The 23,450-nt window shown below is 42.4% G+C and overlaps 1 protein-coding gene across 2 annotated transcripts in view; it reads left to right on the plus strand.

Annotated features, from left to right (window-relative positions):
• DZANK1 (double zinc ribbon and ankyrin repeat domains 1) overlaps nt 1–8,087 on the plus strand; it is a 79,646-nt gene extending 71,559 nt beyond the window's left edge. For both annotated transcript variants that reach the window (XM_066236088.1, XM_066236089.1), the window contains 2 exons: nt 6,818–6,892; nt 7,340–8,087. In XM_066236088.1, coding sequence (XP_066092185.1) covers nt 6,818–6,892; nt 7,340–7,463 — 199 coding nt within the window. In that variant the 3' untranslated portion in view covers nt 7,464–8,087. The remainder of the gene's footprint in view (nt 1–6,817; nt 6,893–7,339) is intronic.
• The last annotated feature ends 15,363 nt before the right edge of the window (nt 8,088–23,450 follow it).

A 23,450-nucleotide genomic window follows, 5' to 3' on the forward strand; every position in this document is an offset into this window, starting at 1 on the left:
ATTTCATTTTTTTAAATAAGAGGAGGGGAGATAGAATCCCACATGCACCCCAACTTGGACCCACCCGGTAACCCCCATCTGGGGCCGGTGCTCGAATCTACTGAGCTCTCCTCAGTGTCCCGGGCCAACGCTTGAACCAGTTGAGCTACTGGCTGCAAGAGGAGAAGTAGGAGAGAAGGGGGAGAGGAGAGAAGCAGATGCTCACTTCTCATGTGTGCTCTGACTGGGGATCAAACCGGTGACATTCACCATGTCGGGCTGACACTATCCACTGAGCAAACCAGGCAGGGCCACAAAATTTCTTTAAAATACAAATTTCAGGAACACCAAGATATAACTGCTGAACTGAATGTTCTAGAAGGTCTGATGCAATGACACCGGCTTTTTAGAGGGACAAACTCACGAGCTCTGCTCTGAAGCGTGGATTTCTGATAAGGAGGGGTATTCCATCCAGCACACTTCCCATTATTGGGTTAAGTTGTTTGGTGGACAGTATATAAAATTAGAGTTGGCAGAGTCACAATCCATCATTTTTCAACACTAAACTGTAAATAGACTACACACTCTGCTTTCAATGTGGGGAGAGTTTTGAAGAAAGAAGATCATTGTCTATTTAGGAGATGGCGACCCCATGGGTATATCTAAGTTCAAATGTAAATGCCTTATAAAGACCCAATGAACTTGAGGAATGAAGTGACCAACAGTTAAGCCATATGCCACTAGGGAGGAAGGAAACATGAAAGATATGGAGGAGGTTGGGGTCATGGGTGTGACCAAGACATCCTTTGTCAACACTCCCAGAGCATGCTGTGTACCCCCCTGTCCTGCATTTTCAGCTGAGTCCTCTGAGCTCCCGGACAGAAGACAAACACTGTGCCACGTGTGATATGGTGACCCTGGCCCTGGCACAGTGGGGGCATCAGGCTGACACTCCACATGTGCTGAATAGATGAACAAACAGTGAGGGTGACTGAGAGCCAGGTGGCGGTGATCCAAGAGACCCCAGGAGAGAGGTAGGCTGAGAAGGCAAGCACTGGAAAATCTGCTGATGGAGGGAGAGAACGTAGACTCTTCTGTGGGGACAGAAGACAGTTTAGGGGCAGGAGAGAGCAAAATGTAAAGAAAATGAACATATTTTTTCTAGGTTGTTTCATCTGTAAAATGGAGATAATATGTCATAGAATGGTTGGAGGAAAAAATGAGATAATGTATTTGTAGTTCCTATGAAAAGCTTAATAATTGGACACTAATAAATGGTAGCAGTCAAGGCCCTGGCTGGTTTGCTCAGTGGTAGAGCATTGGCCTGGTGTGTGGAAGTTCCGAGTTCGATTCCTAGCCAGAGCACACAGGAGAAGCGCCCATCTGCTTCTCCACCCCTCCCCCTCTCCTTTCTCTCTGTCTCTCTCTTCCCTTCCCGCAGCCAAGGCTCCATTGGAGCAAAGTTGGCCCGGGTGCTGAGGATGGCTCCAAGGCCTCCACCTCAGGTGCTAGAATGGCTCTGGTTGCAATGGAGCAATGCCCCAGATAGGCAGAGCATTGCCCCTAGTGGGCATGCCGGGTGGACCCTGGTTGGATGCATGTGGGAGTCTGTCTCTGTCTCCCTGCTTCTCACTTCAGAAAAATACAAAAAAAAAAAAAAAAAGAAAGAAAGAAAGAAAGAAAGAAAGAAAGAAAGAAAGAAAGAAAGAAAGAAAAAGAGCAGTCAAGGTACTTATTATGAAAAAGATGACCAGGCTTTGAATGGAAAATATCAACTTCATGATGACTGACATTGGACATGGGAATGAGCAGAGCTGGGTCTGGGAGAATAGCCATGTATGGGGCTTTTAATAATAGAAACTCAGGGAGAAAGGTCTCAGGGCTGCTTAATAGAATTTAAGTTAATTTAATATTCCATTATTGTTAATAGATGGCACCAAGTTGTCCTAAGCCTGATTTTTAATAATAAAGAAAGGGCTATTAATATATCAAATTCTAAGAAGATATATGTGATAACTATTTATAGTTAAATGTGCATATGAATTGCCCAAGGATCTTGTTAAAATGAGTATGCAGTAGGCCCTGGCTGGTGGCTCAGCAATAGAACATCAGCCAGGTGTGTGGAGGTCCAGGGTTTGATTCCTGGCCAGGGCACACAGGAGAAGTGCCCATCTTCTTCTCTACCCTTCCCCCTCTCCTTTCTCTCTATCTCTCTCTTCCCCTCCCATAGCCAAGACTCCATTGGAGCAAAGTTGGCCGGGGCACTGAGGATGGCCCCATGGCCTCCGCCTCAGGTGCTCGAATGGCTCCAGTCACATCAGAGCAATGGCCCAGATGGGCAGAGCATCGCCCACTGGTGGGCATGCCGGTGGATCTTGGTCAGGAGTATGTGGGAGTCTGTTTGCCTCCCGCTTCTCACTTCAGGAAAAAAAAAAAAAGTATGCAGTAGATCCCAGGGGGAGGAAGCTGAGGTTCTGCATTTATAACTTGCTCTCAGAAGATGCCAGTGGTCCAGGTACCACAGTCTGAGTAACAAGGATCTAGAGACTTCTTAATATTCATTGAGCTTTTAAGAGACAGTCCAACATGGCCCTTGGCAAGAGAATGGCCTCATGGTATTGGACAGGGAATTTCCCCTTGTACCTGATAAGTCCGTTATGTTGATCTGATAAAATAATAATAATAATAATAATAATGATATCATCACCAACAACAGCATGAAGACTGACCCCAATCTTATGTGCTTAAAAGAAACTATATAGAACCATTGGGCAATCCTTTGGAAATTCATGGAAATTCTGTCATAAAGTATATTACTTTGACATTTCCATCTATTGCCTCGGAGAAAATACGAAGAAAAACACCATTCAGATTTGCTTGACACTAGGAGCCTTGGCCAGATAAGTTATTTAAGTAACAGAAATTATATGAGTGATAAAATGTAAAACTAGATATATCTAAAACCATTAGAGATTTTTTTTGTTTTGTTTTGTTTTGTTTTTTTAATTTTTTCTGAAGCTGGAAATGGGGAGAGACAGACTCCCGCATGCGCCCGACCGGGATCCACCCGGCACGCTCACCAGGGGCTACGCTCTGCCCACCAGGGGGCGATGCTCTGCCCATCCGGGGCATCGCTCTGCCACGACCAAAGCCACTCTAGCGCCTGGGGCAGAGGCCAAGGAGCCATCCCCAGCACCCGGGCCATCTTTGCTCCAATGGAGCCTTGGCTGCGGGAGGGGAAGAGAGAGACAGAGAGGAAGGAGGGGAGGGGTGGGAGAAGCAAATGGGTGCTTCTCCTATGTGCCCTGGCCGGGAATCGAACCCGGGTCCCCCGCACGCCAGGCCGACGCTCTACCGCTGAGCCAACCGGCCAGGGCCCCATTAGAGGTTTTGATGCTTTTAGAGTGCAGTTGCAGTGAAAATCAGGGAAAGTGCTAAGTTTCTCATTTACTTTGGAAAATAGAGCCATCTATTCAAGTAGACAGTTCAGATTCTGGTACCCAAATCGGGCAGAGGATTATCCTTCCATAATGGGAGGGAGAGGGTCGTTGTCCTAAATACCTGAAATTTTTGCAACTCATATGGGATTCAGTCTTGGAGGCAACACTCTTCCCTTAATTTGTTTGTTTATTCTTTTCATTGATGCATTCATCTTCCTAGTGGTCACTGAGCACCTACTATGTGCCAGTCCACATTCTAGGTGATGCAGATACAGCAGTGATGAAGACAGAATTTCTTCCCTCATGCAGTTTACAGTTTAGTGGAGGAGACAGACAATAAACAAGTAAGCAAATGAATAAGTAATATCAGAGAGATAAGTGCTACAAAGAGAATAAAGCCAGGTAGAAGAATAGAGGGCGTGGTGAGGCCCCACACCTCCCCTTAGGACCAGAGACACAGGAAGAGTCTGGAACAGACAACACTTCTTGTAGGTGCAGAGGAGTGTTGGAGAGCTTTCACAAACTTTAACTTTTGGTCCAAAGTGAAATTGCCCTATTTATAATTAATCTGGCAGAATATAAAATTTTGTTTGTGTTTGTTTATTGAAAACAATGCTTACACACCAAATATGTTGTTAATTTTATCAAAATGACATGCACATGACTGAAAAATCAAATCCTATAGAAGGGGTTCACAGCCATACTGTGCCCTCACTTCCTAATCCCCATTCCCAACTACATTTAAATATTTTTAAACTCTCCTGGATATCAACTACTCTCTCACTAAGTAATATCTCTGTCTGTCTATCTCTGTCACTAAATAATACACTTAAACTAATCATTCCTGATGTAGCATGCTTAAGCATTGTCTTTGATTCTTGCCATGATAGATGATTTGGCTCATGACCCCACCTGATCATTTCTATCCCCATATTCATGTTTTAATCATTCTATTACTATTTTTGGTTCCTTTACTAACTGCTTCTATAATATGCTTAAACTCATATTTTGACCATTACCTTTCAAACGTATCTCCTGACCACCTCGTATATAAGTGAATATAGTTGAATATTAGTGTTCCTTACCGTTACCTCTACCTCTCTTTCCCCTTCTGCCTCAGAACTTCTGTTACCCTATATTTACTTTTTATGAGGCTGATCACAATGATATTTTCTTGTATTAACATAATGAAGACTGCCATTCTTTATGATTATGTCATAATTATAATTGATGCCATTTATTGATTTCAGTAATTGAAAAGCACCAAAAGCAATTGCATTATATAGCTATGTGAACACTATTCATTGCAGAATTAAGTTGTATGCTGTGATTCCATTTTCTTCATGTAATGTAAGAAAATTCATTCATTCATAATGACCTTTAGGCCACTCAAAGTAGAATTTTCTTACCAGAGATGTCAAATGGATTCTTTTACACCATGAATTATTTAAAACCCCCATCACATTTTACATTTTTTCATAAACTATAAATAATTTTTATGTCTTTGATTTTCCTGGAATTCCTGATTGCTTTTGTTTTATTCTGTTTGAAAAAGAACCTAGCTTCACCAAATCCATCATCCTTTCTGGTTTCTTACTTTTTCAATGCCGTTCTTCTTAGAGACTTTATTCTTGGAGTATACATACCTCCTATTTGGATTTTACCTGATATCTTTCCGGCCCTGCTGTACATTAGTCGTTATGGGATTTCTTTTTAATTGGAATCCACCTGTAGTTATTGTTTACATTTCTTTCCTTTCTCTTGGTTTTAACCCTTGTCAGGATAAAGTGTGGCCTCGGGTTAGGTCTTCAGAAAAGTTGTGTCTAAAAATTTTCTGAGTCTTTAAACAGCCTAAAAATGGCTTTCTTTTGCCTCCACTCTTTTTTTTTTTTTTTCTTAATTTTTACTTACTGATTTTAGTGAGAGAAGACTGGAGAGAGAGAGGCAGGAATGTTGATCCTTGACACTCAGAAATTTCACAAGGATATTTTTTTTGGTTGTTGATGTGCTGTTTTTCATTCATACAATTGGCCCTAAATTTTATTCTGCAAAGTCATGTCTTTATTCAGTTCAAGGGAAGGTATTTTCTCCTCTCCCTTTTTTTCTGTTCTCTACTAGAGCTCCTGCTTGTTTGATCATGGACCACTTGAATTGATCCCCTGTATATTTTTTTCCATATTTTTTTTATCTCCCTTTCTCTGTTTTAAGAGATTTTCTTAATCCTCCTATTTAAATCTTTTTATTTCAACAACCATATTTTTACTCAATAAGAGCTACTTTTTGTCCGGATTCTTTCTTCTTCATGGAGTCATGTTTTTGTATGCTCTCATCTTCAGTCATCCTGAAGATGCCATTAGGTTTTCATATTTTTTAAAATTTCTATGTTTGCGTGTCTTGGTTTTTGTCAGATGTCTGTGATCCTTTGTTGTCTCTCCATGTTTATGGGGAATGTGCTAGTGAGTGGGAATTCTGTGTCCATGAGGTGAGTTTGTCATCTGGGGAGGGCTAGGGGTGGATGAAGCTGTTCTCCGGCTGGGACAAGTGGGAGACTTCCCCCTGGGCACGGCTGTTGCTCACCCGATTCTTACCAGAGGCTCCATTTATCGTTTCCAGAGAAGAGACCACCAGATTGATCTCTCCACTGGGATACGTTTATGGCTGCAGGGGCTGGAGTGTTGGTATCGGGGAAAGAGCAGGTCTGGGAGAATGCAGAGCTGCAGTTGCTCACACCATTTCTCCTCCAGTCGTGCCTCCTGCGTGCCATTGCTCCCGCCATCTCTGATCAGGAGCCTTTCATGAGTTTCAGAATGCAGGTTCCACCTCATCCACCCTTTCAGTCCCTCTCTGTTCCCTCCGGCCAGCCTGCCCAGGCGAGGTTGAGAGACAGTCTGGCATGCAGTAAAATATGCTCACTGACCTCTCGGGCTTGCTCTTTGCTTTCTAAGTTTGGTGTTTTCTTTCATATCATACAAACACAACTCACTGAAGCCAAAGCCATTTTCCCTACAGGAATAGGAACCTTAGCCCAAAAGGTTATTATCATATAGACAATGGCCCCAGAGGTCCAAGCCAGTACTGAGACCATGTCTAATAAGTTCTGTAAGCTCTGGCAGGAAATTTACTAAAATAATATTTGTTAGCATTTGTTAAATCAACAACAAAGCAGATCCTTGTCAGGTTTCCCACTTTAAAAAATGACTGTGTTCATCGATGTTCACTTTCTCTCTGACACCAGAGCTTACCTACCAGCACAGTATTCCTCCAAGGGAAGCTGCAGTGAGGGGGGACCCAAGAGATTATCCCAACTCGTGAAGTAAGTCAGTGGGGGAAACCAAGGCACCTGTGCGCGCGTGCTCCCTCTCCAGTTTCGTTAGCCAGGATGACTTTTCCCCAAACAGGCTCCAAAATACGGCTCTTCATGAAGCAGTTCTGCTTGGCCTGGCGGGAAGGGAGTGCGTTGCTGCTTTACTGGGGTAAGTTCCTGGCCCTCAGAGAGAACTCCAAGGGCCCCAGTGATCGCCCTCCTGCACTGGGTGATTTGGGAGGGCCCTGGTGCCTGGATGTATAGTTAATCCTGTGAATGGATGCCACCATCTCAGCATGGCTTCTGGGCACTAGGGGCTTTTAAACACACAGTGAAAATGTCCCCTTAAACACGCTGGGTTGCAGGACTTTGATGCAATGGGGACCAATGGCCAAGATTGTAACTGAAGGTTTGAAGTCAGTCCTTCAAAAGGCTTCACCGTTTGGAGAGCCACCCTTCGAAATGAGGGTCATTGTGGCCTCTTGGGGACAGGTTTGGGAAGGTGGGGCCAGGAGGCTCTCAGACTGGCCTCTGTGTCAGGGAAGAACCAGGCCCTCAGGTCTCAGTGCCCCCCCCCCCCCCCCCCGTCCTTCAGTTTACACCATTCTCTTCGCAGATGCAATGCAAACATCCAAAAGAAGAACGCTAGAGGCCAGACAGCCCGTGACCTGGCTCTCACACTCGGGGACGACCTCATCACCCCGCTCTTTGCTGCTAAGCTCAGCCTGGCTGACTGTTAGACCCAGGGCCTCCGCAGGGCCTCCCTTGAGAAACCATCTAGCTCTGGCTGTTCTTTGCTTGTTTATTTCTGAAGTATACATTTGAGGTTTGGGAATTGAAGTTAAGAGGAACTCATAAGTTGTTTTTTAAAAATTATATGACAGTGTAATTCCACATGGGCATTTCTTCGTGTGCCCTGGATGGTAATGAACCTAATGTTTGTTTTATTGCTGCTTATTTTAGGATTTTCTTTTAAATTTATTTTTCAATAGCTAATAATTGCACAGAAGTCAAAGCTAAAAAGTGTAAAGTAATGTATGGTGAAAATTTGGCCCCTTGCCCCGTCCCGTGGCCACCACTTCCCACCCCAGATGTGGCTGGTCATGCCAGTGCCATCTGTACCTTCCCAGACACTGTTGGACTGTGAACACATGTGATCTGATATGTGTACATGCATGTTTGTGGAGTATACCTAAGTGGAGATAGCACACATATGTATTCTTTCCCCTCTTTTAAGACAAATAGTAGCAAACTACATACTGTTCCATTTTGTTCTTTTGCTTAATGTATGTTAGAAGTGGTTCGAAATTAGTACATAAAGATTGAATTTATTTAAAGTTTTTTTCCTGTGTTGAACTAATCGATATTCCTATTATTATGATTTGTTATTTGGTGACAAATAACAATGGTGAAAAAACCATTTGCAGGAATGTGTAATTTTGACATTTCTTTTTTAAGAATGTTATTTCAGTTTTTGGGTGATGAAATCATGGAGTTCCTAAATTGTTTTTTGTTAACTTAAATAACTAGAATATTCATTCATTTAAAGTGATCAATGTAGCACAGTGAGTAACAGACTTTAAGGGATTATAGTCATCACTACGTGCTCTTCATCCCCATGCGTGGGTGACTGTGTCTGTGGGTATTGTAGTCATCACTACGTGCTCTTCATCCCCATGCGTGGGTGACTGTGTCTGTGGGTATTGTAGTCATCACTACGTGCTCTTCATCCCCATGCGTGGGTGACTGTGTCTGTGGGTATTGTAGTCATCACTACGTGCTCTTCATCCCCGTGCGTGGGTGACTGTGTCTGTGGGTATTGTAATCATCACTACGTGCTCTTCATCCCCATGCGTGGGTGACTGTGTCTGTGGGTATTGTAGTCATCACTACGTGCTCTTCATCCCCATGTGTGGGTGACTGTGTCTGTGGGTATTGTAATCATCACTACGTGCTCTTCATCCCCATGCATGGGTGACTGTGTCTGTGGGTATTGTAGTCATCACTACGTGCTCTTCATCCCCATGCGTGGGTGACTGTGTCTGTGGGTATTGTAGTCATCACTACGTGCTCTTCATCCCCATGCGTGGGTGACTGTGTCTGTGGGAGAGGTGCATTCCTGGGATCCAAGTTCCCAGTGGAGTTGGGCGGTGCTGGCACTGGCCTCCCCTGCTCACACCCTTGTCATCTTTGTTGGGACGCTGCAAAGGTGACCAGTCTGTGGAGAAACCTGTGGAGTGTGATCCTATGGTTTGGTGTCCAGGGGAAGAGGAAGTTACACTGTGTCACCTTTGCTTAGCTGAGACGACTTTTCCCAGAGTTCTCTTCCTTTATGACTTGGTTCAGGGTTGGCTGCAAGAGACGGCACGGAGTATGAGATTTAGAATGTGGGTGTGAAAAAATGGCCGTTACATTTGGAAGGTGTGTTAGGGCACCAGATGCTGCTGTGGCTCACACCCACAGGCTCTGGGATTGGCCCCGGGGAGCAGGGGGTGGAGTTCAGGACCATTTTCTCCAAATCTCAGGGAACACCGAGGGCCTCAAGGACCCATGGGTTCCAGAAACAATAGTCTCAGAACTTTTGGGGGTAACTTTCATGCCCTGAGTGTAGGAACCACGTCTTTACTGTTCCTTGGGTTTTCCACACTTCCTGGTGGAGGGTCCTGGCCCCCACCTCTGGAGGCCAAGCACACACCTGACATCTCACACCAGGTCATTCCTTTATCTAAAGCCATGGTCAGCACAAATCGCCCTTGAATTTCACTCCATCACAACCAAAACACTTACAATATGAACATGTAGCTTAATATTTAAGATATAAGAACACAGGTTCAAATCCAGGAACATTCTGATAAAATCCAACAGGATTACATCAAACGTTATGTAGTTCTAAGATGGTGACTGTGGAACTGGAAACCACCCCTACTCCAAATCCCGTGCCTACAGAAGAAAGCAGAATCTAACCAGGAGGTTGCTAACCCAGAACACTATATTAAACATCCTTTACAGAACAGTTGAGCACTCTGGGTTTTTTTACATGAAAAAACAAAACTTGGCAAGCAAACCTTCAGCTGATCTCTGAGTTTGACACTGTTGAAGATTTTGGGCTCTGTACAACCATATCTGATTGTTTAGGAATTTAATGCCTGGCTGTGACCACTCACTTTTTAAGGATGATAATAAGCCTATGGGGGTAGATGAGAAAAACAAACGAGGAGGAGGATGGCTAATTACATTAAACAAACAGCAGAGAGCCCTGGCCAGTTGGCTCAGTGGTAGAGCATCAGCCTGGCGTGCAGGAGTCCTGGGTTCAATTCCCGGCCAGGGCACATAGGAGAAGCGCCCATCTGTTTCTCCACCCTGCCCCTCTCCTTCCTGTCTGTCTTTCTCTTCCCCTCCGGCAGCCAAGGCTCCATTGGAGCAAAGTTGGCCTGGGCGCTGAGGATGGCTCTATGGCCTCTGCCTCAGGTGCTAGAATGGCTCTGGTTGCAACAGAGCAATGCCCCAGATGGGCAGAGCATCGTCCCCTGGTGGGCATGCCTGGTGGATCCTGGTCAGGTGCATGCAGGAGTCTGTCTGACTGCCTCCCCGTTTCGAACTTCAGAAAAATACAAAAACAACAACAACAACAACAACAACAAATAAAAACAAACAGCAGAGATGAAGTGACCTTGATAGCTTTTGGCTAGAGACACTGCTGTGCCTTACTGGAGAATCTTTTGATGACTACAGTGATGATGATGTATGTGGATCTGTTGTTACGTTAAAGCTAAAGGTGATAAGGTAGCAATATGGACTACTGAATGTGAAAACAGAGAAGCTGTTGAACATATAAAGAGGGTATACAAGGAAAGGTTAGGACTTCCTCCAAAGACAGTGATTGGTTATCAGTCCCACACAGTCCCCATCAGCTTCAGAACATACCTTGCTCACTTCATAGTAGGCACCTGAGGCAGAAAATTATTGTGTAGATAAAGAGAGTAATATAAAAAGAATATGATAATAAAGTATAAAGAGTTAAATATTGATAGTTACTAGCTATTTTTAAGTAAGAAGCATTTATAAAAGAAAATCTATGTGGATTTGACTCTCCACATTAAGAAAATGAAACTAAATGTAGTTTACCTGACTTCCCTCTTCTGCCCTGTGCATCTTTCCACGGTTGGTGTGCTCAGACTCCTGAGCTCATCAGTGTGGGTTGGTATAAGTGGCTGCATTTACAGTGTGTGTCACTGGCCGCTCCAGCCTTCCCTCTTGAGCCTCCAGCTGCACGTGGGGCTGGGACTCCTACTCTGCACCCAACAAGGATGCCGGCTCTTGGTCCCGCTGCCTTGTCTTCACACCCCCTGGCCTGGCACTTGCTCAGGACCCCATCTTCCCACTCTGGGTCCCGCACAGCCTTCTTCCATCTGTCCTGTGCTGTTTCTCCCTTTTCCACAACTGTCCTCATGAGAAATCCAAACACCCTTCCTCAGTTGGCCGGTGGCTCCTGGTTTAGCGGCTGCGACCATCACTCCAGCCTCCACTCTTGCTGCTCCTCGTTGAGATCGGACCTGGGCCTGGAAAAGGGCCCAGGGCATGCTCTCTCAGCTCCAGGACCCTGCCAGTGTGGCTGCCCCTCCTGGCCCCACCACCTGCCCCAACTGAACTCTGCTTCTCCCTTCCACAGAAATAACCAGGTCATTTTGTACTCACTTGTTATATTCCCACCTCCCTGGGAGGCTCAATATATATGTGTGGGCACTGAGTCTTGTGCCTAATTCCAGTTTCTAGTACACGGTACTCAGCAAATAGCTGCTGAGAAAACTCACCGTATGGCTTTGGGTTTCGGCAAAAGAAGGTCCTAAACCGACTGTAGGCTTTGCAGCAAGGGGTGTCTTGGCTGTGAAGTTTGAAAAACATGTTTCTTTTTGTTTTTGATAGTTCTGATGTAAGGGCATAGATTAAGGTAAAAGTATGTGTGTCACTAGACTAGAAAAGATTTAAGTATTAACTCTTTTATAACCTAAAATTTTCAAAACAAATATGTTCAATTTCAAATAAGATCCTGATCAAGTGGGTTTATATGTTGTAAAATGTAACATCACTGTATATTTTGCTTCTGGCACACATTAATAGTTGAAGTAATATACATATATAGATATTTAGACTTTATCCAATGTTGATTGATTAAATGATTTAGTATTTCCTTTATTGTTTCTGTAAATCATTACAGGTTTATTGTAAGAAAACAATGCAGAAAATTCAAATAAACAAAATTTAGTGATATACCGCCATTCAGAGATAATTTTCAAAACATTTCTTTATGCATAGATGACTTAACATAAATATTTTTGTTTAATAAGATGTTGAAATCAACTTATTTATATAGAAAAGAATATCCTCAGTTTACTTCGTATATCAAGAAATACGTCACCTGGTGTGAAAGAAGAAATGGTCCCCTACTCTCTTCTTGCCTTAAATTCCTTACCATCAGGACCAGCTTTTACAAGTAAATTGAAATTGTCCAATCAAAAGGTATTTCATAGGACCTGAAGATGGCAGCGGAGTAGGCAGACACACAGACTCCCAGCTCACACCACCGAACTGGATTATAAACTAATTTATGAACAATCAGTGTGAAAAACCAAATCTGGACTACAAGAACAGCTTTCAAAAGTCAAGGAGCAAAGATGCAGCCACAAAAAACCTAGTAGGGAGCGCTGAATCTCCCCTGCTTACAGGAACAGGGGTGTGTGTGTGAGGCTGGGCTCTCACTCCAAGGAAAAGAGCAGTAAATACTGCTCACAGCCACTTGCCTGGCGACCAGGGAGTGAGGTGTGTTGAAAGGGCCCACTTGTCTTCCAAAAAGAAAGGAGAAACAGAGAGATGGATGGTGAGGGGGAGAGGAATATAGGTGATGACATAAAAGGCTGACTCATTCAGTGCTGGAGGTGGCCATAACTGGGGGAGGGGCTGATCCTTCAACAAAGCAAAATACAAAAGTACTTCCAGATCACAGAGATACAGACATCTCTCCAGCTCCAATCAGCGCAACAAGACACAGCTGAAAACAAGAAGTGGTGAAGAGGGGCAGTAACTCAGGTCTCCATGGAGATCTGAGATACACCTCCCCCTACTGAAACTGATAAAGCAACCCGCCCCCAGAGAGATTAACTGGCAGAAGAGGACTTCAGAGCCTCAGGTCACACCCACCGCATTCCTGGATACCATTTCAAATAAGCCCCCTGCTGAGATCAGCAAACAAGACAATCACCTGTTAAGAAAACAAACAAATCAAGACTTCAAAGCGGCCCGAATTCTAAAGTGAATTACAAATAATAGCTGATGCCAACCCAAGAAGACTTAGAAACAACACAAGCAAAAGCTAGAGGCAGACAACACCAAGCCTAGACTAAACCAGCTCTACAAACAAAACACCCAAACACCCAGGCACAATGAGAAGACAAAGAAGTGCAATCCAAATGAAACTACAAGAGAGACCTTCAGGAGATGAACTGAGTGATATGGAAATAATCAAACTTCCAGATGCGGAGTTTAAAATAATGATTGTAAGGATGCTTAGGGATCTTAGAGAAACAATGGATGGTCATCACGAACACCTAAATAAAGAAATAGCAAGTATAAAAAAGGATATTGAAATATTAAAAAAGAATCAGTCAGAGATGACAAATACAATATCAGAAATGAAGACCACAATGGAAGGAATTAAAAACAGGATGGATGGAGCTGAGGATCAAATCAGCGAGTTGAAAGACAACTGGAATGAAGGCATGAAAGCAGAGAAGAAAAAAGAAAAGAGACTCAAAAAGTCTGAGGAAACTCTTAGAGAGCTCTGTGACAACATAAAGAGAAATAACATCCGCATCATAGAGGTTCCTGAAGAAGAAGAGAAAGAACAAGGGATACAGGCTTTATTCAATAATATTATAGCTGAAAACTTCCCTAAATTAATGCAGGAGAAACTCTCACAAATTCAAGAAGCACAGAGGACTCCACTAAAAAGAAACCCAAAGAAACCTACACCAAGACACATCATAATTAAAATACCAAAGCTATGTGATAAAAAGAAAATATTAAAAGCTGTAAGAGAAAAAAAAGGCTACCACCTACAAAGGAGCCCCCATAAGGATGACATCAGACTTCTCAACAGAAACACTTGAATCCAGAAGGGAATGGCAAGAAATATTCAAAGTAATGCAGAACAAGAACCTACAACCAAGACTACTTTATCCAGCAAGGCTATCATTTAAAATTGAAGGAGAAATAAAAAGTTTCCCAGACAAAAAAAAACCCTCAAGGAATTCATTACAACCAAACCAATGCTGCAGAAAATGTTAAGGGGCATGGTGTAAACAGATCAAAGTGAGAAAAGAATATAGCAAAAGAGGAATACAGCTTTAAAAAATAAAATGGTCATGGACAACAGTGTTGGGGTTACAGGGTGGGGGGAGGAGAGGAAGGGGGTTGGGGGAGGGGAGAGGCACAAAGATCATGGCTTTTCAGCATTAGCCATATTCCCCTTTAATCTATAGACAGACTGCAAATATTTACTTATGGTGTTGCCACTATAAAGACTGCTGTCTTAGGGACAAATGCTGAAAAAGAAAAAAAAAAGAATAAAATGACAATAAACAACTACATGTCAATAATAACCTTAAATGTAAATGGATTAAATGATCCAATCAAAAGACATAGGGTAGCTGCATGGATAAGAAAACAGGACCCATACATATGCTGTCTACAAGAGACACACCTTAAAACAAAAGATGCACATAGGTTGAAGGTAAAAGGATGGAAAAAAACATTTCATGCAAATGGAAATGAAAAAAAAGCTGGGGTAGCAATACTTAAAATATCAGACAAAATGGACTTTAAAACAATATAGTAAGAGATAAAAAAGGCCACTACATAATGATAAAGGGAGCAATCCAACAGGAAGATATAACTATTATAAATATCTACGCACCTAATATAGGAGCACCTAAATATGTAAAGCAGACTTTGATGGATATAAAGAGCGAGATCAACAGCAACACTATAATAGTAGGGGATTTTAATACCCCACTAACATCACTAGATAGATCCTCAAGAAAGAAAATAACAAAGAAACAGCAGACTTAAAGGACACACTAGAACAACTCGATTTAATAGATATCTACAGAACCTTTCACCCTGAAGCAGCAGAATATACATTCTTTTCAAGCGCTCATGGTACATTCTCTAGGAAAGACCACATGTTAGGGCACAAAAGTGGCCTCAACAAATTTAAGAAGATTGAAATCATATCAAACACTTTCTCTGATCATAATGGCATGAAAGTAGAAATCAACCACAACAGAAAAGCTCAAAAATTTTCAAACACTTGGAAACTAAATAGCAGGCTGTTAAATAACGAATGGATCAAGAATAAGATCAAAGAAGAAATAAAAAAATTCCTAGAAACGAATGATAGCGAGCATACAACAACTCAAAATTTATGGGACACAGCAAAAGCAATACTGAGAGGGAAGTTCATAGCACTACAGGTACAATTTAAGAAGCTAGAAAAAGCTCAAATAAACAACTTAACCTTGCATCTAAAAGAACTAGAAAAAGAATAGCAAGTAAAGCCTAAATGTAGTAGAAGGAAGGAAATAATAAAGATCAGAGCAGAAATAAATGACATAGAGACTAAAGAAACAATACAGAGAATCAATAAAACTAGGAGCTGGGTTTTTGGAAAGGTAAACAAGATTGATGAACCTTTAAGTAGACTCACCAAGAAAAAGAGAGAGAGGACTCAAATAAATAAAATTAGAAGTGATAGGGGAGAAATAACAACTGACACAACAGAAATACAAAGGATTGTAAGAAAATACTCTGAAGAACTGTATGCCAAAAAACTAGACAACCTAGATGAAATAGACAAATTCCTTGAAACATACAATCTCTCAAAAATCAGTCTGGAAGAATCAGAAGACCTAAACAAACCGATTACACCAAATGAGATCAAAACAGCTATCAAAAAACTCCCAACAAAGAAAAGTCCTGGGCCAGATGGCTTCACAAGTGAATTCTACCAACTATTCAAAGAAGAACTAACTCCTATCCTTCTCAAGCTATTTCAAAAAATTCAAGAGGAAGGAAGACTTCCAAGCTCCTTTTATGAGGCGAGCATAATTCTGATTCCAAAACCAGGCAAAGACAACACAAAAAAAGAAAATTATAGGCCAATATCCCTGATGAATATAGATGCTAAAATCCTCAACAAAATATTAACAAACCGGGTCCAACAATATATGGAAAAAATCATACACCATGATCAAGTGGGATTTATTCTTGGGAGGCAAGGCTGGTACAATATTCGCAAATCAATCAATGTGATTCATCACATAAATGAAAGGAAGGAGAAAAACCACATGATAATTTCAATAGATGCAGAAAAAGCATTTGATAAAATCCAGCACCCATTCGTGATCAAAACTCTCAGCAAAGTGGGAATACAGGGAACATACCTCAACATGATAAAAAGCCATCTATGACAAACCCACAGCCAACATCATACTCAATGGGCAAAAATTAAAAGCAATCCCCTTAAGATCAGGAACAAGGCAGGGGTGCCCCCTTTCACCACTCTTATTCAACATAGTTCTGGAAGTCCTAGCCACAGCAATCAGACAAGAAGAAGAAATAAAGGCTCCGAATTGGAAAAGAAGAAGTAAAGCTATCATTATTTGCAGATGATATGGTATTGTATATAGAAAATCCTAAAGTCTCAGTCAAAAAACTACTGGACCTGATAAATAAGTTCAGCAAAGTGGCAGGATATAAAATCAATACTCAGAAATCAGAGGCATTTTTATACACCAACAATGAACAGTCAGAAAGAGAAATTAAGGAAACAATCCCCTTCACTATTACAACCAAAAAAATAAAGTACCTAGGAGTACATTTAACCAAGGAGACTAAAGAATTGTACTCGGAAAATTATAAAACATTGATAAAAGAAATCAAGGAAGATACAAACAAGTGGAAGCATATACCATGCTCATGGTTAGAAAGAATAAACATCATTAAAATGTCTATATTACCCAAAGTAATTTATGAATTCAATGCAATACCAATTAAAATACCAATGACATACTTTAAAAATATAGATCACATATTCCAAAAATTTATATGGAACCAAAAGAGAACACGAATAGCCTCAGCAATCTTAAAAAAGAAGAATAAAGGGGGAGGTATCACACTTCCTGATATCAAGCTATACTACAAGGCCATTGTACTCAAAACCGCCTGATACTGGCATAACAACAGGCACATAGATCAATGGAACAGAATGGAGAACCCAGAAATAAACCCACAGCTCTATGGACAACTGATATTTGACAAAGGAGGTAAGGAAATACAATGGAGTAAAGACAGCCTCTTTAACAAATGGTGTTGGGAAAATTGGACAGCAACCTGCAAAAAAAATGAAACTAGACCACTAACTTACACCACTCACAAAAATAAACTCAAAATGGATAAAAGACTAAAATGTAAGGCGTGAAACCATAAGCATCTTAGAAGAAAACATAGGCAGTAAGCTCTCCGACATCTCTCGCAGTGATATATTTGCTGATTTATCTCCAAGGGCAAGGGAAATAAAAGACAGGATAAACAAATGGGACTATATCAAACTAAAAAGCTTTTGCATGGCCAAAGACAATAAGAACAGAATAAAAAGACAAACTACACAATGGGAGAACATATTTGACATTGTGAATGATAAGGGGTTAATAACCAAAATTTATAAAGAAGTTGTATATCTCAACACCAGAAAGACAAACAACCCAATCCAAAAATGGGCAAAAGAAATGAATGGCCACTTCTCAAAAGAGGATATACAGATGGCCAATAGGCATATGAAAAAATGCTCAACATCATTAATCATTAGAGAAATGCAAATTAAAACCACAATGAGATATCACCTCACACCGGTTAGAATGGCGCTCATCAATAAAACAAGAGAGAATAAGTGCTGGCAAGGATGTGGAGAAAAGGGAACCCTCCTCACACCGGTTAGAATGGCGCTCATCAATAAAACAACAGAGAATAAGTGCTGGCGAGGATGTGGAGAAAAGGGAACCCTCCTGCATTGCTGGTGGGAATGCAGACTGGTGCATCCTCTGTGGAAAACAGTATGGAGATTACTCAAAAAATTGAAAATCGAACTGCCCTTTGACCCAGCCATCCCACTTTTAGGAATATACCCCAAGGACACCATAGAACGGTTCCAGAAGGAGAAAAGCACCCCATGTTTATAGCAGCATTGTTCACAATAGCGAAAATCTAGAAACAGCCCAAATGTCCATCAGAGGACAAGTGGATTAAAAAGCTTTGGTACATATATACTATGGAATACTACTCAGCCATAAGAAATGATGACATCGGATCATTTACAATAACATGGATGGACCTTGATAACATTAAACGGAGTGAAATAAGTAAATTAGAAAAAAACTAAGAACTATATGAACCCATGCATAGATGGGACATAAAAATGAGACTCAGAGACATGGACAAGAATGTGATGGTAACAGGGAGTAGGGTGGAGGGTTGGGGAGGGAGCGAGGAAAGAGAGGGAGGGAGTGGGGGGAGGGGAGAGGCACAAAGAAAACCAGATAGAAGGTGACGGAGGACGATTTGACTTTGAGTGAGGGGGATGCAGCATAATAAAAGGTCAAAATGATCTGGAGATGTTTCCTCAGAACATATGTACCCTTATTTATCAATGTCACTGTATTAAAATTAAAAAAATAAGATAAAAAAAAAGATATTTCATGAGCATTTAGTGGGGATAGAAAGAGGAAAGGAAAGCATGCCGTCCATGCAAGTGTGAGGATTTGCTGTTAAATTTGGAAAGACGGGCACCCACAGAGAGTTGGTGAACACGTGTATGTATCAGACTGTGTTCGTCCTGTGCCCAGTGGGTCAGGAGGCTCCCCTCCGAGAAGGAGAACTGGAACCACAGCCAGGTTCAGGCAGCTTTGTCCTGTCCGCCCCTTAGGGTTGCATGTGGCTTTGACCATCTCTCCCTTTATTCGAATCCCTACAATATCTTCTCTTTGGATACGACCTGGTCAAAGTGCACCAAAATGCAAGACAACTAGCAGGACCAGTATTATTTAAACTGAAATAATAAGATATGTTAATACTTACAAGAAAATTCTTGATAGCCATTATAGCCATTTTCTAATGCATGAAAATAGTTCACGAATTCTAGAGTGGGAATTTTACATGTTTCTGACAAACCAGTATTTTAAAATAAGGTATACATAACCTAACAAAAGTAAACATTTCTTACTTAAGCATTTCCTGTGTTTCTCTGTGTTACATTTCTTATACTTGGCATTCAGAAACAAGAACGCACCATGACTTCACATTAATTGAAGTGTGCACACTGTGCACAGGGCTTTCCACGTTTGTGCCATTTTGTTTGGAGACCTGGTCAGATGATAGCACATTCAACCTCACATTCCCACATCTCTCTATTCCCTAGGGCAGTGGACCCTAAGCCCCGTGCCACGGACCAGTACCAGTCCTGGGTCCATTTGGTACCGGTCCACAGAGAGAGAATAAATGACTTACATAACTTCCGTTTTATTTATTCTTAAGTCTGAACGATGTTTTACTTTTAAATAATGACTAGATTCTTTCTGTTACATCCGTCTAAGACTCACTCTTGACGCTTCTCTCGGTCACGTGATCCATTTATTGGTCCCACACTAAAGGCCGGTCCATGAAAATATTTTATGACACTAAACCGGTCCCTGGGGACCACTGCCCTAGGGGACACAGCAACAGCAGCACAGAGTTATGTAGTTTTGTCATTAGTGTTCTGTTTCATTTTATCCTCCCCAGATCATAGCAACTTTGTACAAGCAAGTGTGTGACTTTTTAAGCCAGGAGGTCGCTTATAGATCGCGAGGTGAGCATAAATCCTGCCTGATCCCACCGTCTTTTTGGGTCAACTGCTTGTACTGAATCTAAGTCAGTGGGGTGCGTTTATTATGGGGAAAATCCTAAAACTTCCGTAGCAGGGGTTTGCAGTTTAAAAAGTTAAATCAAAACTTCAGAGCCCTTGGTAAATTCTGGAGAGAGAACTCATGTACAGTGAGGCTCACCCTGCTGAGCTGTGTCCCTGGTGTGAGCTCCAGTGCTGAGGCACTGTTACTTACTCTCTGTCTCAGCGGGTGGCACCTACCTTGCCCAGGGATCCTCTCTGATGTCAGCCTTGGTTCGCTCCGTCTCCCATTCAAATCCAATCACCTGTGACTGCGTCTCCTAAAGTCTTTCTGGCTCATTTTCCTTTTCCTTCTTCCTGCAACCACTGGCTCAGCTAAATTGTACTTGCTGTGGTTGGTTTCCCGGTGACCCATGAGTCTCCCGTGCTCAGTGTTCCAAAGGCTTCTGTCCTATGGAACAATATAGCTAGAGGTCACTGCATTCTGAGTTCTATGCAGCTAGGATACTAGGATGCAAACACTCATCTGAATCTAGCTTCCTCAGTGGATGGTGTGACTCTCTCTGGCTCGACCTAGTAACGGGGACTTCCTTAACTGGAACTAGGATATCCATTTCCTACAGTTGGGGGCAAGAAGGTAAATCTTTCTCTTGCTGGAGCGGATCCCAAGCCTCATTTAAAAATTTTTCTTCAATGTACTTCTATAGGGAGTGCGAAGAACTCACCCCGTAGTTTTTCTCCTGTGTCTAATTTGAATATCTCAGTCCCAGTTGTCTGCTCACCCCTGGCCAGCCCCAAAATTGAAAATTGCCTCTTAGGTTCTCCCCGAAATCCAGTCCCACAAATATATTCATAAAAGCTTTAGAAGTTTTTCTTTACAAAAAAGACAGGGGTTCTTATGCATCAATGTCACTCCATTAAATTTGATGTCTAAAAAAAAAAAGAAAAAGCAGCAGCAGAAGAAGGACATGGGAAAGAGGGCTGAGGACTGCAGCTTATTTCCTGCAGGGCAAAGCTGACTCCTTACTATCATCCCCCCCATGTGCTTTGAGGGGCCCAGAGTGCCACCAGGTCCATCCCTATGCGTCACAGAGCCTGACGTCCATATCAGACTTTTTTCCTATTATTTTATCTCTTGTTATAGATCTATTCAGATTTTCTATTTTTTCTTAACTCAATTTCTTTAGATCATCTTTCTCTTTGCAGAATTTGTCCATTTCATCTAGGTTATCTAATTTGTTGCATAGCATTCAACTGTTCATGATATTCTCTTATATTCCTTTTTGTTTCTGTAAGGTCAATAATAATGTCCTCACTTTCATTTCTTTCTTTTTCTTTTTAAAGATTTTATGTATTGATTTTATAGAGAGAGGAGGTAGGTGGAGCAAGAGGTATTAACTCATACTTGCTTCACTTTAGTTGTTCATTGATTGCTTGTCTACGTGCATTTACTGGGCAAGCCCCGGGTTTCGAACCAGCGACATAGCATTCCAAGTCAATGCGTGATCCACTGCACCACCACAGGCTAGGCCCCACTTTCATTTCTGATATTATTTGTATCTCTCTATTTTTCTTAATCTTGCTAATGGTTTGTTAATGTTCATTTTTTTCAAAGAACCAGCTTTCAGGTTCACTGATTCTTCCTACTGTTTTTATTTTTATTTATTTATTTTTGAGAGAGAGAGAGGCAAGGAGACAGAGACAGGAACATGGAGCTGCTCTTGTATGCGCCCTGAACAGGGATTTGACCAGGCAACCTCCACGCTCCAGGACAAGGCTCCAACGGAGCTATCTGGCCAAGACTTCATTTCTTTTTATTTTCAGAGATACAGAGAGAGGTAGTGAAAAGAGAGGTGTGGGAGAAGGGAGGCATTCATTTATTGTTCCACTCGGTTGTGTACTCATTGCCTGCATCCCGTGTGTGCCTTGACCATGGATCGAACCTGCAAACTTGTTGTTTCAGGGTGACGCTCTTTCTATTCTTTTCAACTTTATTTAAGAATAATTGATAAATACATATAATTGTTTATATTTAAAGTGCACAATGTGATGTTGATATACATGGGATGGTTACCAAGAACAAGATAACTGAGTTAATGATTTAAAATGAGCTGCCTAATTACTGGAGAGGGAACTTGGAACTGAGATGCAAAGTTTGATTTTAGAATTCCAATTACAGGACCTGGCCGGTTGGCTCAGTGGTAGAGCGTCGGCCTGGCATGCAGGAGTCCCGGGTTCGATTTCCGGCCAGGGCACACAGGAAAAGTGCCCATCTGCTTCTCCACCCCTCCCCCTCTCCTTCCTGTTTGTCTGTCTCTTCCCCTCCCGCAGCCAAGGCTCCATTGGAGCAATGTTGGCCCGGGCGCTGAGCATGGCTCCATGGCCTCTGCCTCAGGCACTAGAATGGCTCTGGTGGCAACAGAGCAACACCCCAGATGGGCAGAGCATCTCCCTCTGGTGGGCATGCCTGAGGGATCCCAGTCGGGCGCATGCGGGAGTTAGTCTGACTGCCTCCCCGTTTCCAACTTCAGAAAAATACAAAAAAAAACCCCACAAAAATTCAACAACAAATAAAAACAAACAGCAGAGATGAAGTGACCTTGATAGCTTCTGGCTTGAGACACTGCTGTGCCTTACTGGAGAGTCTTTTGATGACTACAGTGATGATGATGTGTGTGGAGCTGTTGTTAATGTTAAAGCTAAAGGTGATAAGATAGCAATATGGACTACTGACTGTGAAAACAGAGAAGCTGTTGAACATATAGGGAGGGTACACAAGGAAAGGTTAGGACTTCCTCCAGAGACAGTGATTGGTTATCAGTCCCACACAGTGTCCATCAGCTTCAGAACACACCTTGCTCACTTCATAGTAGCCACCTGAGGCAGAAAATTATTGTGTAGATAAATTGAGTAATATGAAAAGAATATGATAATAAAGTATAAAGAGTTACATATTGATACTTACTAGCTATTTTTAAGTAATAAGCATGTATAAAAGAAAATCTATGTGGATTTGACTCTCCACATTAAGAAAATCAAACTAAATGTAGTTTACCTGACTTCCCTCTGCTCCCCTGTCCATCTTTCCACGGTTGGTGTGCTCAGACTCCTGAGCTCATCAGTGTGGGTTGCTACAAGTGGCTGCATTTACAGTGTGTGTCACTGGCCGCTCCAGCCCTCCCTCTTGAGCCTCCAGCTGCACGTGGGGCTGGGACTCCCACTCTGCACCCAACAAGGATGCCGGCTCTCGGTCCCGCTGCCTTGTCTTCACACCCCCTGGCCTTGACCTTGCTCAGGACCCCATCTTCCCGCTCTGGGTCCCGCACAGCCTTCTTCCATCTGTCCTGCGCTGTTTCTCCCTTTTCCACAACTGTCCTCATGAGAAATGCAAACACCCTTCCGCAGTTGGTTGGTGGCTCCTGGTTTAGCGGCTGCGGCCATCACTCCAGCCTCCACTCTTGCTGCTCCTCGCTGAGACCGGACCTGGGCCTGAAAAAGGGCCCAGGGCACACTCTCTCAGCTCCAGGACCCTGCCAGTGTGGCTGCCACTCCTGGTGCCACCACCTGCCTCAACTGAACTCTGCTTCTCCCTCCCGCAGAAATAACCAGGTCATTTTGTACTCGCCTGTTATATTCCCACCTCCCTGGGAAGCTCAATATATATGTATGGGCACTGAGTCTTGTGCCTAATTCCAGTTTCTAGTACACGGTACTCAGCATATAGCTGCTGAGAAAA

This window comes from Saccopteryx bilineata, chromosome 6, assembly GCF_036850765.1.
Source record: "Saccopteryx bilineata isolate mSacBil1 chromosome 6, mSacBil1_pri_phased_curated, whole genome shotgun sequence".
NCBI classification, from domain to species: domain Eukaryota; kingdom Metazoa; phylum Chordata; class Mammalia; order Chiroptera; family Emballonuridae; genus Saccopteryx; species Saccopteryx bilineata.